This window comes from Mobula birostris, chromosome 25 (assembly GCF_030028105.1).
Source record: "Mobula birostris isolate sMobBir1 chromosome 25, sMobBir1.hap1, whole genome shotgun sequence".
In the NCBI taxonomy this organism is placed as follows: domain Eukaryota; kingdom Metazoa; phylum Chordata; class Chondrichthyes; order Myliobatiformes; family Myliobatidae; genus Mobula; species Mobula birostris.
This window is the reverse complement of record NC_092394.1, coordinates 2,273,547-2,288,031: the sequence shown is the minus strand read 5'-3', so window position 1 is coordinate 2,288,031 and position 14,485 is coordinate 2,273,547. Positions and strand designations below refer to the sequence as shown.

The following is a 14,485-nucleotide window of genomic DNA, read 5'->3' as shown; positions in this document are numbered from 1 at the left end:
ACCTACCACCCCACCAGCCTCCTGGTCCAACATATTATTCTCCGTAACTTCCGCCACCTCCAATGGGATCCCACTGCTAAGCACATCTTTCCCTACCCCTCCCTCTTTCCGCAGGGATCGCTCCCTACGCGACTCCCTTGTCCATTCATCCCCCCCATCCCTCCCCACTGATCTCCCTCCTGGCACTTATCCGTGTAAGCGGAACAAGTGCTACACATGCCCTTACACTTCCTCCCTTACCACCATTCAGGGCCCCAGACAGTCCTTCCAGGTGAGGCAACACTTCACCTGTGAGTCGGCTGGGGTGATATACTGCATCCGGTGCTCCCAATGTGGCCTTCTATATATTGGCGAGACCCGACGCAGACTGGGAGACTGCTTTGCTGAACACCTACGCTCTGTCCGCCAGAGAAAGCAGGATCTCCCAGTGGCCACACATTTTAATTCCACGTCCCATTCCCATTCTGATATGTCTATCCATGGCCTCCTCTACTGTAAAGATGAAGCCACACTCAGGTTGGAGGAACAACACCTTATATTCCGTCTGGGTAGCCTCCAACCTGATGGCATGAACATTGACTTCTCTAACTTCCGCTAATGCCCCACCTCCCTGTCGTACCCCATCTGTTACTCATTTTTATGCACACATTCTTTCTCTCACTCTCCTTTTTCTCCCTCTGTCCCTCTGAATATACCTCCTGCCCATCCTCTGGGTCCCCCTCCCTGTCTTTCTTCCTGGACCTCCTGTCCCATGATCCTCTCGTATCCCCTTTTGCCTATCACCTGTCCAGCTCTTGGCTCTATCCCTCCCCCTCCTGTCTTCTCCTATCACTTTGGATCTCCCCCTCCCCCTCCAACTTTCAAATCCCTTACTCACTCTTCTTTCAGTTAGTCCTGATGAAGGGTCTCGGCCTGAAACGTCGACTGCACCTCTTCCTACAGATGCTGCCTGGCCTGCTGCGTTCACCAGCAAATTTGATGTGTGTTTCTTTCTCTCTCTCTCCTTTTTCTCCCTCTGTCCCTCTGACTATACCCCTTGCCCATCCTCTGGATTTCCCCCCCTCCCTTGTCTTTCTCCCTAGGCCTCCTGTCCCATGATCCTCTCATATCCCTTTTGCCAATCACCTGTCCAGCTCTTGGCTCCATCCCTCCCCCTCCTGTCTTCTCCTATCATTTTGGATCTCCTCCTCCCCCTCCCACTTTCAAATCTCTTACTAACTCTTCCTTCAGTTAGTCCTGACGAAGGGTCTCGGCGTGAAACGTCGACTGTACCTCTTCCTAGAGATGCTGCCTGGCCTTCTGCGTTCACCAGCAACTTTGATGTGTGTTGACAGATACCAGAATAGGTTTGGAACATAGGATTGTTCCACAAAGCCAACAAAAAGGCAGGCATAGCTAGGACCCATACGGGTGCCCATAGCTACACCTTTAGTTTGGAGGAAGTGGGAGGAGCCAAAGGAGAAATTATTAAGAGTAAGGACTCATTCTGCTCGACGGAGCAGAGTGGTGGTAGAGGGGAACTGATTAGGTCTGGAAGCCAAAAAGTAGCGGAGAGCTTTGAGACCTTCCTGGTGGGGTATGGAAGTATATAGGGACTGGACATCCATGGTGAAAATAAAGCGGTGGGGGCCAGGGAACATAAAATCATCGAAAAGTTTCAGAGCGTGAGAAGTGTCACGAACATAGGTAGGAAGGGATTGAACGAGGGGGGATAAAACCGTGTCGAGGTATGCAGAAACGAGTTCGGTGGGGCAGGAGCAAGCTGAGACAATAGGTCGGCCAGGACAGGCAGGTTTGTGGATCTTGGGTAGGAGGTAGAAACGGGAAGTGCGAGGTGTGTGAACTATAAGGTTGGTAGCAGTGGATGGGAGATCCCCTGAGCGGGTAAAGTCGGAGATGGTATGGGAGACAATGGCCTGGTGCTCCTTAGTGGGGTCATGAACGAGGGGTAGATAAGAAGAGGTATCCGTGAGTTGTCACTGTGCCTTGGCAAGGTAGAGGTCAGTACGCCAGACTACAACAGCACCCCCCTTATCGGCGGGTTTAATAATAAGGTTAGGATTAGTGCGGAGGGAGTGGAGAGCAGAGTGTTCGGAAGGAGTGAGGTTAGAATGGGGACAAGGTGCGGTGAAGTCGAGACGGTTGATGTCCCGTCGGCAATTAGCGATAAAGAGATCCAGAGCAGGCAGAAGACCAGAGCGGGGTGTCCATGAAGAACAGGAGGGTTGAAGATGGGAGAAGGGGTCATCGGTGGGGGTGGAAGAGTCCTTGCCGAAGAAGACCTGAAGACTCAACTCACACTCTCTCTCTCCATCGCTATTCAACTAAATACCACGAACTGAACTGAACTGAACTCAACATCGTAAGACTGTCCTTTTACCCCTAGACTTGAAGAAGCTTGGTTTTTTCATACATCTATTTCCACACTTACTGATTTACCTACTTATATATAATCATTGCTAACCTGTTTGATTTATCTTCATTTATATTACTGTATTGCGTAGTTACTAATAAATATTAGTAGTTTATAGCAATACTGGACTCCAAAGTGTTTTCCATCTCCGCTGGTTCTTTATTTTCGTCACGGGGGACGTGACACTCGAACGAAGGAAAGGCTGGAGGCGCCCGTCAGTCCTCCGGCATCCCAGGGTGCAGTGCGCCAGGTCCCTTCTTGCCGTCGCTGGCGATGGCGGGCGGCATGGTGCAGCAGGAGACGCATCGGCCCGGTTCCCTCAATCGGCCCAAGAAGGCGCACAAGGCGGGGCGGCACCGTACCAAGGGCGCCGTGGAGCGGGCGAACAGAGGTAGAGGGGAAGGCCTGGTCCCGGGACTCTGGAGCCCCCTGATCCTCGGTCCCGGTCCCCCGTCCCTCTCCCCCCCCGACCCTCTCCCCTCGGTCCCCGTCCCTCTCCCCCCTGATCCTCGGTCCCCCTCAATCCCCCGACCCTCTCCCCTCGGTCCCCGTCCCTCTCCCCCCTGATCCTCGGTCCCCCTCAATCCCCCGACCCTCTTCCCTCGGTCCCCGTCCCTCTCCCCCCTGATCCTCGGTCCCCTGTCCCTCTCTGTCCTCCGTGGCCCTGCCCTTCATCCTTCTTTCCTCTCTCGTCTTACCCTGGCCTCTCCCAAATCTAACCACAGCCAGCACACGTCCTTCTCAACCCTCAATGTCCTTGCCCTCACCCCCAACAGCCTCTTGTCATCCCTTCCCACTCTTTCTCATCACCGTCTCCTGACTGAAACACTACTGGTTCTCAATTTCCACCTGCAGCTGCCCTCAGCTAGCCCCCCTCCCCATCAGTCTCTTCTCCATTTCTTACCAGTCTTGCACCACAGCACCCAACTCTCAGATCCTTCTCCTCCAGCCAGGTACTCCTTACCCACTAGCCCCTCCCTGCTCCTTTCTCACTAAAAGCCCCACTCCACCTCCCCAGCTACCCTTGAAGCCTGACTCCTGCTTTCCTTTTACCACAACACTCTAACTTCTGGATCGACCTCCACGCCCCAGTCCCAGCCTTGCTACTTCCAGCCAGCCCCTGTCCTGTGCTGATACTGTGCTGTGTCCACAGGCAGAGTTGATGTGAAGGTCGTTAGTAGGAAAGCGAAGAAGGACCAGCGGAAACACGACAGGAGGCATCATGCCAGCCAGCGGCGGCGGCAGTGTAGAGAGGCGGTGAGTCAGCCCCGTTATCGCACCAGCTCAGCCGCCGTTACAACCCTTAAGATTCTCCAACAAGAGTCCAGGTTTGAGTCTGCCCAGGACTCGAGTAAGAGAAGGTCGGATTTATTTGTTATATGTATATTGAAACACAGAGTGAAATGTGTCGTCTGTCTCAATGACCAACACAGTCTGAGGATGTGCTGGGGACAGCAATAGTCAAGTCAAGTCACTTTTTATTGTCATTTCGACCATAACTGCTGGTACAATACACAGTAAAAATGAGACGATGTTTTTCAGGACCATGGTGCTACATGAAACAATACAAAAACTACACTGAACTACGTAAAACAACACAAAAACTACACTAGACTACAGACCTACCCAGGACTGCATAAAGTGCACAAAACAGTGCAGGCATTACAATAAATAATAAACAAGACAATAGGCACAGTAGAGGGCAGTAGGTTGGTGTCAGTCCAGGCTCTGGGTATTGAGGAGTCTGATGGCTTGGGGGAAGAAACTGTTACATAGTCTGGTCGTGAGAGCCTGAATGCTTCGTGCCCTTTGCCAGATGGCAGGAGGGAGAAGAGTTTGTATGAGGGGTGCATGGGGTCCTTCATAATGCTGTTTACTTTACGGATGCAGCGTGTGGTGTAAATGTCTGTAATGGCAGAAAGAGAGACCCCGATGATCTCAGCTGACCTCACTATCCGCTGCAGGGTCTTGCGATCCGAGATGGTACAATTTCCGAACCAGGCAGTGATGCAGCTGCTCAGGATGCTCTCAATACAACCTCTGTAGAATGTGGAGAGGTTGGGGGGTGGGAGATGGACTTTCCTCAGCCTTCACAGAAAGTAGAGACACTGCTGTGCTTTCTTGGCAATGAAGCTGGTGTTGAGGGACTGGGTGAGATTCTCCGCCAGGTGAACACCAAGAAGTTTGGTGCTCTTAACGATCTCTACGGAGGAGTCGTCGATGTTCAGCGGAGAGTGGTCGCTCCGTGTCCTCCTGAAATCAACAACCATCTCTTTTGTTTTGTTCACATTCAGAGACAGGTTGTTGGCTCTGCACCAGTCCGTTAGCCGCTGCACCTCCTCTCTGTATGCTGACTCATCTTTCTTGCTGATGAGACCCACCACGATCGTGTCGTCGGCGAACTTGATGATGTGGTTCGAGCTGTGTGTTGCAGCACAGTCGTGGGTCAGCAGAGTGAACAGCAGTGGACTGAGCACACAGCCCTGGGGGGAGCCCCATGCTCAGTGTGATGGTGTTGGAGATGCTGCTTCCAATCCAGACTGACCGAGGTCTCCCAGTCAGGAAGTCTAGAATCCAGTTGCAGAGGGAGGTGTTCAGGCCCAGTAGGCTCAGCTTTCCAATCAGTTTCTGAGGAATGATTCTGTTGAATGCTGAACTGAAGTCTATGAGCAGCATTCGAACGTATGTGTCTTTTTTGTCCAGGTGGAGGGTGATGGCAATGGCATCGTCTGGTGAACGGTTGGGACGGTACGCGAACTGCAGGGGCTCCAGTGAGGGGAGTAGCAGGGTCTTGATGTGCCTCACGACGAGCTTCTCGAAACACTTCATGATGATGGATGTGAGTGCAACGGGACGGTAGTCGTTGAGGCAGGACACTGAAGACTTCTTCGGCACGGGGATGATGGTGGCGGCCTTGAAGCATGTAGGAATGACGGCGCTGCTCAGGGAGACATTGAAGATGTCAGTGAGAACCTCTGCTAGCTGGTCTGCACATCCTCTAAGCACACTGCCAGGAATATTGTCTGGTCCAGCAGCCTTCCGTGGGTTGACCCTGCACAGGGTTCTCCTCACATTGGCCACGGTAAGACACAGTACCTGGTCATTGGGAGGAGGAGTTGTCTTCGTCACATCTGGGAGGGAGGCATCACCAGCACAGGCAAGTGATGTTGTCCTGTAGTTGGTGATGTCCTGAATGCCCTTCCACATGTGCCGCTGTCCTGGAAGTGGCTGTGGATTCGCTGGGCATGTGCACGCTTTGCCTCTCTGATGGCCTGGGACAGTTTGGCCCTCGCTGTTGTTAGGGCTGCCTTGTCACCTGCTCTGAAGGCGGAGTTACGGGTCTTCAGCAGCGCACGCACCTCCACGGTCATCCATGGCTTCTGGTTAGCGTGTGTAGTGATGGTCTTGGCCACAGTGACGTCATCAATGCACTTGCTGACGTAGCTAGTCACTGATGCTGTGTACTCCTCTAAATTGGTAGTCGCCATCGGTTGCAGCCTCCCTGAACATGTGCTAGTCAGTGTGCTCAAAGCAGTCTTGAAGAGCAGAGATGGCTCCTGCTGGTCAGGTTTCTACCTGCTTCTGAACTGGTCTGGAGCGCCTGACGAGCGGTCTGTATGCTGGGATGAGCATAACAGAGATGTGGTCAGAGTAACTGAGGTGGGGGCGGGGCTCCGCCCGGTACGCATCGGGAATGTTTGTGTAAACAAGGTCCAACGCGTTCTCCCCTCTTGTTGCAAAGTCCACATACTGATGGAATTTGGTTAAAATCTCCGGCAACAATAAACAGTCCATCAGGGTGTGCGTTCTGCAGTTCGCTAATAGCCCCGTACAGTTCACAGAGCGCCTCCTTAGCATTAGCGCTGGGGGGAATGTATACGCCGACTATAAGGACAGTGGTGAATTCCCATGGTAAATAAAATGGTCTGCATCTAACAGTCACAAACTCCACTAGCGATAAGCAGTATCTGGAAACCAGCACAGAGCTCTTGCACCATTCCGTATTGATGTAAACACACAAGCCGCCACCGCGAGTCTTACCGGAAAGAGCTGCATCTCTGTCCGCTCAAAACAAGACGAGCCCGTCCAGCTGAATGGTGGCGTCCGGGATTCCATCGGACAGCCACGTTTCTGCGAAAACATACGCACAGCAGCCTCTGTACTCCCGCCGAGTATTTCGTTGGAGTTGGACGTAGTCCAATTTATTGTCCAGGGAGCGGACATTGGAGAGCAGAATGGACGGGAGAGCTGGCCGGCTAGGGTTTGCTTTATGCCTTGCTTCCATTTCCTCACACACTGCTTACGACATCTCCACCTCCGGCCACCGGCATCAGGCGACTCCGAGGTCTGTAGGCCCGATCCCCTCAGCAAGCCGAGGTCGCGCAATTTAACCAGCAGATCTTTGTGAAGGTTTGTTTTTGGGTGGTCTCTGTATTGTAGCAGTATCTGGCGATGGTAGATAGTCGCTCTGTTATCCATGTACCCTAATCAAAAATTGTGCCTTAAAATTAAATTAAAAAATTAAATTAAAGTAACACCAGATCCGAAAGGCCGCTGCTGCCGTGCCGCCCTGCCTGCAAGTGCTGCCAAGCTTTCAGCACTAACATAGCATTCCCACAGCTCATTAACCCAACCCATATGTTGTTTAGATTGTTTAATGTACACAAATGTAAGGAGAACAAGATCATTGTTGCTCCTTGCCTGATGCAGCACAAATAAAACACAGAAGCTAATGAGCACCATAATAATAATAAACACGCAATAAATATACATGAGATAATCTGTCTGCATTGTACATCCATTAAGTGACACTAGGCTGTTCATAATGTGACTGACGGGAAATAATAAAGTAGTGGTGGAGTTAGTGGGTGGAGGCGATGATCGGCCTTACCGTATGGGGAAAGGAACTGTTTTTGTCTTTGTATGAGGAGGGAGAGCATACAAACTCCTTACAGACAGTGGCGGGAATTGAACTCAGATCGCTGACACTGTGAAGTGTTAAGGCTACCGTGCTGCCCTGTGCACGGAGATGGCCATAGCAGAAGTTGAAGTGTTTGGCACACGTTCCTTCTCCAGGTGCTGACGGAGAAGCGGGGTCTGGGCAGTCGAGACGGCCCCCCGCACCTGGTGGCTGTGATCCCCCTGCATGGTGGCATCGGTGTCCAGGATGTCTTGAGGCTGATTTGCAGCGACGAGAAGGCGACTGTGTTTGACGATGATGGAAGTGGCCAGTGTTTTGGGTTGGTGTCTGCCAGGCTCAAGCGGAGGTTTTACTTTGTACGAGGAAACGCAGGTGAGCGACTGTCTTTACCGATCAGTGTGTCTGTCTAGGTGGCATGCAGAAGTTACGAATAGAGGGGATAAAGCTATAACTGTAGTCATGGGGATGGGGGCCGACAGAAAAGGTGGGAGGTGGAGAAAGCAGTCCTCGTGAGGAGTCATCAGTGGAAAGGTTGAGTAGGTTCAAGTTCCTGGGTGTCAGCATGTCTGAAGCTCTGTCCTGGGTCCAACATGTTGATGCAGTCACCAAGAAGGCACACAGCGGCTCGATTTCATTCGGAGTTTGAGGAGATTTGGTATGTCACCGAAGACACCCAGGAATTTCTACAGATGTACTACGGAGAGCATTGTAACTGGTTACATCCCCGTCTGCTATAGAGAGCTCACTGCACAGGATTGGAAAAAGCTGCAGAAAGTTGTAAACTCAGCCAGCTCCATCATGGGCACCTCACAAAATGCTGGAGCGCCAGGCGGCACCTATAGGGGAAAAAGTGCAGTCGACGTTTCGGGCAGAAACCCTTTGGTGGGTGTGGAGAAGAAAAGCTGAGGAGTAGATTTGAAAGGTGGTGGGGGGGGAGAGAAACACCAGGTGATAGTTGAAACTTGGAGGGGGAGGGATGAAGCAAAGAGCTAGGAAGTTGATTGGTGAAAGAGACAGAAGGCCATGGAAGAAAGAGGAAGGGGGTGAGGGGAGGAACACCAGAGGGAGGCGATGGGCAGGCAAGGAGATAACATGAGAGAGGGACAAGGGGATGGGAAATGGTGAAGTGGGGGGAGGAGGTAGCATTATTGGAAGTTTGAGAAATTGATGTTCGTGCCATCAGGTTGGAGGCTACCCAAATGGTAATTGTAATGCCTGAAGGCGCGCATTCAATGTTTCAGGAACAGCTTCTTTCCCTCTGCCATCAGATTTCTGAATGGTTTGTGATCACTCCCTCAGTGTTCTGTCCCTGTTTTACACTGTTTATTTTCTCTGTAATTTGTACTGTATTCTATGTAGTGCATTGTGCTGCGGCCGCAAAACAACAACTTTCCCATGATACATCAGCAATAATAAACTTGATTCTGGCTGTAAGAAATTGGAGAGGTGTAAATGTGAGGAATGCCCATGAAAGATTTGTGTGATGGGTTCAGTTTGGGCTTTGAGAATTGTGGATCAGGGCAGTTGTGTTCCGAGCTGAACTTACTGCTCTGCTTTCCTGTTCTATTTTAGGTGACATTCATGCGGTTCTTGACCTGGCCAAGGTAGCTGACACGCTGATGTTTGTACTGGATCCGTATGAGGGATGGGACAGTTACGGGGACTTCTGTCTCTCCTGTCTGCTTGCCCAGGGCTTCCCCAGCCATGGTATGTGGATTCATTTTGGTTGTGCTGAGGACTGGGAGGGTCAGTCATTATATCAACACAGTAGACTGCACTTGCTGGAGATCTGGAGTTAACTCACATAATAGAGCATAGAAATCTACAGCACATTACAGGCCCTTCAGCCCACGATGTTGTGTCAGTCATGTAACCTAGTCAAGAAACTGCCTAGAATTGCCCTACCGCATGGCCCTCTAGTTTCCTAATCTCCATGTACCTATCTTAAAAGACCCTATTGTATCCACCTCTACCACCGTCGCTAGCAGTGCATTCCACGCACCCACCACTCTGTGTATAAAAAAAACAAACTTGCCCCTGACATCCCCTCTGTACCTACTTACAAGTACCTTAAAACTGTATCCCCTCATCTTAGTTATTTCAGCCCTAGGGAAAAAGCCTCTGGCTACCCACACAATCAGTGCCTCTCATCATTTTACACACCTCTATCAGGTCACTTAACCTATCTATATCTCTCTGCAGACTCTCTGTATCCTCTGCACAATTTGCTTTTCTACGCAATTTAGTATGATCAGCAAACTTGGATACACTACACTCGGTCCCCTCTTCCAGATCGTTAATGTATATTGTTAACATTTGCAGGCCCAGCACTGACCCCTGTGGCACACCATTCACCACTGATTGCCAACCAGAGAAACACCCGTGTGTCCCAACTCCCTGCTTTCTATCCATACATCACCCCCAACTCTATGCTTTGTTATCTTAAGGATAAGTTTTTTATGTGGTACCTTATTGAATGCCTTCTGGAAATCTAAGTAAATAACGTCCATCTGTTCCCCTCTATCCACTCGTTATATCCTCAAAGAACTCCAGGAAGTTTATCAAACAGGACCTGCCTTTGCTGAATCCGTGCTATGTCTGCCTGGTGGATCCATTTCTTTCCAGATACCTCACTATTTCTTCTTCAATGGCAGCTTCAAGCATTTTCCTAACTACAGATGTTAAACTAACTGGCCCATAGCTACCTACCTTTTGCCTACGTCCTTTTTTGAACAGTGGTGTGAAATTGACAGTCTTCCAATCCACCAGGACCTGCCCAGAGTCCGGAGAAGTTTGGTAAATTATCACCAAAGCCTCAACTATAACCTCTGCCATTTCTTTCAGTACCCTGGGATGCATTCCATCAGGACCAGAGACTTGTCTCTCTTTAGGCCCACAAGTTTGCTCAGCACTACCTCTTTAGTGATAACTATTGTATTGAGGTCCTCACCTCCCATCACATCCATATCATCTCTCTTTGGCATGTTAGACGTGTCCTCCACTGTGAAAACTGACACAAAATAGTCATTCAAAGCCTTGGCCATTTCCTTATTACCCAATATCAATTCCCCCTTCTCATCCTCCACATTCACTATGGTCACCCTTTTCCGCTTTATATAATTATAAAAATTTCTACAATCGGTTTTTATATTTTGTGCTTGTTTTGTTTTCATAATCTATCTTCCCTTTCTTTATTGCTCGCTTCGTGGTCTTTGTTCCTTTTCAAAGTTTTCCCATTCTTCTAGTTTCCAACTACTCTTGGCAACTTTGTATGCACAATCTTTCCGTTCAATGCTTTATTTCCTCAGTTATCCAAGGTGGGCTCTCCCCATCCTTACAGTCCTTGCTTTTAACTGATATACGCTTTTGTTGAGCACCGTGAAAAATCTCTTTGAAAGTCTTCCACTGTTCCTCAAGTGTCTCACCACGTAGCCTGTGCTCCCAGTGTACCCTATCCAACTCCTCCCTCATCCTGCTGTAGTCTCCTTTGTTTAGGCAAATTACACTTGGAAAGAGTGATCACAGCATGATTGAGTTTCTCAAACAAATGGAGAGTGCAGTAGTTCGATCTAAATCCAGTGTATAATGATGGGTTTAGGCATTCAATTCTTCGATGTTTTAAGCCACAAAGAGTATCGTAAGAAATGACAATGAATAGAACATTACAGTACAGTACAGGTTCTTTGGCCCACAACGTTGTGATGACCCTAAGATCAACCTCGCCCTTCCTTCCTGTGTAGCCTCCATTTTTCTTTCATCCGTGTGCATACTTAAGAGTCTCTTCAAAGTCCCTAATATGTCTGGCGCAATGTAACATGTAATTACAGTTAAAATTTGGAAAAATAAACACAGAAAATTCTGAAGATGCTGGAAATCCAGAGTAACATGCACAATATGCTGGAAAAACTCAGCAGATCAGGCAGCATTTATGAAGAATAATAAACACTTGGAAATTCAGGATGAGACTTGATCCTGAACTTGTCTGGGACTGCCAACTGTTTATTCCTCTCTGTAGATACAAACCTGTATGCTGCCCCCTTGTGGGAAAGGAAACCGGCTGTGTTTGGATTAAAATTGGCTTCGAGGAGCACCATGTTGTAGGTTGTTAGAGCAGGACTGACTTCAGGGGGTGTGAACAAAACTGGTAACATGAGTTTCTGTCAGGAGGGGGTGGGAGGGTAAGGCTGGTCCCACACCTCTAACTAACTGTTCCTCCACAGTGTTTGTGGTTCAGGGAGTTAATGACCTTCCCGCCAAGAAGAGAGCTGATGCCAAGAGGAATCTGAGCAGGATTTTGGAGCGGCGGTTTCTCGACGCCAAGCCCTTTCACCTGGACACTGAGCAGGAGGCCATTCAGCTCATCAGACACATGGGCGACCAGAAGCAGAGGCAGCTGTCCTATCGACACCACCGTTCCTATTTACTGGCTCAGCACATGGCATTTGAAGCCAGTGAGGAGAGTGGCCTCGTGGGAACGCTGAAGGTGACAGGCTACGTCCGAGGGAAACCTCTCGATGTCAATAAGCTGGTGCACATTGTTGGACACGGTGACTTTCAGATGAGCCAGGTTGATGGGCCACCTGATCCCATGCCCCTGAACCCCAGAGTCACAAAGAAAACAGCAGGTGCTGAGGTGAGAGCGGATGGGATGGGTGAGGGTTAACGTCCTACAGGGAGTGAGAGCGGATGGGATGGGTGAGGGTTAACGTCCTGCAGGGAGTGAGAGCGGATGGGATGGGTGAGGGTTAACGTCCTGCAGGGAGTGAGAGCGGATGGGATGGGTGAGGGTTAACGTCCTGCAGGGAGTGAGAGCGGATGGGATGGGTGAGGGTTAACGTCCTGCAGGGAGTGAGAGCGGATGGGATGGGTGAGGGTTAACGTCCTGCAGGGAGTGAGAGCGGATGGGATGGGTGAGGGTTAACGTCCTGCAGGGAGTGAGATGGGATGGGTGAGGGTTAACGTCCTGCAGGGAGTGAGAGCGGATGGGATGGGTGAGGGTTAACGTCCTGCAGGGAGTGAGATGGGATGGGTGAGGGTTAACGTCCTGCAGGGAGTGAGAGCGGATGGGATGGGTGAGGGTTAACGTCCTGCAGGGAGTGAGATGGGATGGGTGAGGGTTAACGTCCTGCAGGGAGTGAGAGCGGATGGGATGGGTGAGGGTTAACGTCCTGCAGGGAGTGAGATGGGATGGGTGAGGGTTAACGTCCTGCAGGGAGTGAGAGCGGATGGGATGGGTGAGGGTTAACGTCCTGCAGGGAGTGAGATGGGATGGGTGAGGGTTAACGTCCTGCAGGGAGTGAGAGCGGATGGGATGGGTGAGGGTTAACATCCTGCAGGGAGTGAGAGCGGATGGGATGGGTGAGGGTTAACGTCCTGCAGGGAGTGAGAGCGGATGGGATGGGTGAGGGTTAACGTCCTGCAGGGAGTGGGAGCGGATGGGATGGGTGAGGGTTAACCTCCTACAGGGAGTGAGAGCGGATAGAAGAATGAGGGAGGATCTCATTGAAACCTATCAAATATTGAAAGGCCTAGATAGAGTGGATGTGGAGAGGATGTTTCCTATAGTGGGGGAGTCTAGGACCACGTGGCACAGCCTCAAAAAGGACATCCCTTTAGAACAGAGATGAAGAAGAATTTCTTAGGCTAAAGCGTGGTGAATCTGTGGAATTCATTGCTATAGACTGATGTGGAGGCCAGGTTACTGGAGGTGATCAGTCAAGGTATCAAAGGCAGGGGAGTGGGGTTGAGAGGGATAATGATGGAATGTCGGAGCGGACACGATGAGCTGAATGGTCTAATTCTGCTCCTAGTTGTTCATGGTCTTATGGATTCAGGCTGTTGCTGATTCTCTGAATAATGTTGTTATTAATAAGAAATGCTCCTGGTTTTGGGGTGAGATTGATTGATTACTAACGATTAAGCTCTTGTTCTGATCTTAGGATGCTTCCTGCGAGATGGAAGAAGATGTGAAAGTTCTGATGAAAGCAGACTGCAGCAAGCAAGAATCATTGGAGTTGGAGGTGGTCCCTGACCCAATGGAAGGGGAGCAGACCTGGCCGACGGATGAGGAGCTGAGGGAGGCCGACGGTGTGTACTGGGCATGCTGCAAACACGTTTCACTCTTCTTTTTTGAGTTGTCTACCACTAACTGCTGCAGCAGAAAGTGGCGAATCTCCTCGTGACTGCTGCCACCCTTCTTGTGAATGTGCTTCTATGGTGACGTTGGGGAAGGAGTTAGAGACATTAGTGGTTATTGACCAGTTATATGTTTCCTAATCAGGATAGTGGGTGACTCTACGTGGTAATATTCCCTTGCGTCTCCGAGTCCTTTCCCATCTTGATGGTGGGGTCTGTCGGTTTGGGAGGTATTGTCAGCATTTTACAGATGTAGATATATGCAGGAGTGTTTTGGATGGAGGATAGTGGGCTGCTTTGTTGTGTGATGTCATGTGTCCCAGGCAGCCAGAGAATGTTCATCAGAAGCCTGCTCATCACAACTTCATTAGACACAAAAGATCCTGCAGGTGCTGGAAATCTTGGACAAGACACCAAATGCAGGTCAGCCAGTATCTGTGAACAGGAATAAACAGTCAATGTTTCAGGCCGAGACCCTTTACCATGACTCAAGTTCATTAGAGATCATTTAATAACTATTGTTTATTTATGGACTTACAGTGAATTCCCTTGGCTTGAACCTCACCACAAACTTGTAAATATGGTAATTTTCCAGATATTTCTCTGGAAAAGTGATGAAAGTTTTAACAAATAATTAAACCCGGGTGACGGGATTAAGGTAGAGTTGAGAGCGAAGAGGAAATGTTGAATTCGAATGTTGATAGAATCAATGAAAATCAGTAATTTGTGCTACTGAAATCTGAAATGGTTGAAAATGCTCAGCTGGTCAGATAACATCCATGGGGAGAGAGACAGAGACCAAGTTAACATTTCAGGTCAACAACCTTTCACTGGAGTTGACAATCATGTTTGATACCAGCAGTTATTAAACCCGTTGCATATTTATGGAGTGTGGAGTGACAGAGTTGTCTCATGGGCCCTTGTACAAACTGTGTGCTTCTCACTAACCTCTTCTTTATTTAACAGATTTATGGAGGCCTCCAATCAGGATGCCGTTGACACCTGCCAAATGTTGG

The 14,485-nt window shown here is 49.8% G+C and overlaps 1 protein-coding gene across 1 annotated transcript in view; it reads left to right on the top strand.

Annotated features, from left to right (window-relative positions):
• Positions 1 to 2,661: 2,661 nt before the first annotated feature.
• Positions 2,662 to 14,485, top strand: part of tsr1 (TSR1 ribosome maturation factor) — a 31,902-nt gene continuing 20,078 nt past the window's right edge. The window contains exons 1-6 of the mRNA XM_072243569.1: positions 2,662 to 2,804; positions 3,567 to 3,670; positions 7,490 to 7,706; positions 8,907 to 9,041; positions 11,555 to 11,967; positions 13,274 to 13,421. Of these exons, the coding sequence (XP_072099670.1) occupies positions 2,687 to 2,804; positions 3,567 to 3,670; positions 7,490 to 7,706; positions 8,907 to 9,041; positions 11,555 to 11,967; positions 13,274 to 13,421 (1,135 nt within the window). The 5' untranslated portion in view covers positions 2,662 to 2,686. The remainder of the gene's footprint in view (positions 2,805 to 3,566; positions 3,671 to 7,489; positions 7,707 to 8,906; positions 9,042 to 11,554; positions 11,968 to 13,273; positions 13,422 to 14,485) is intronic.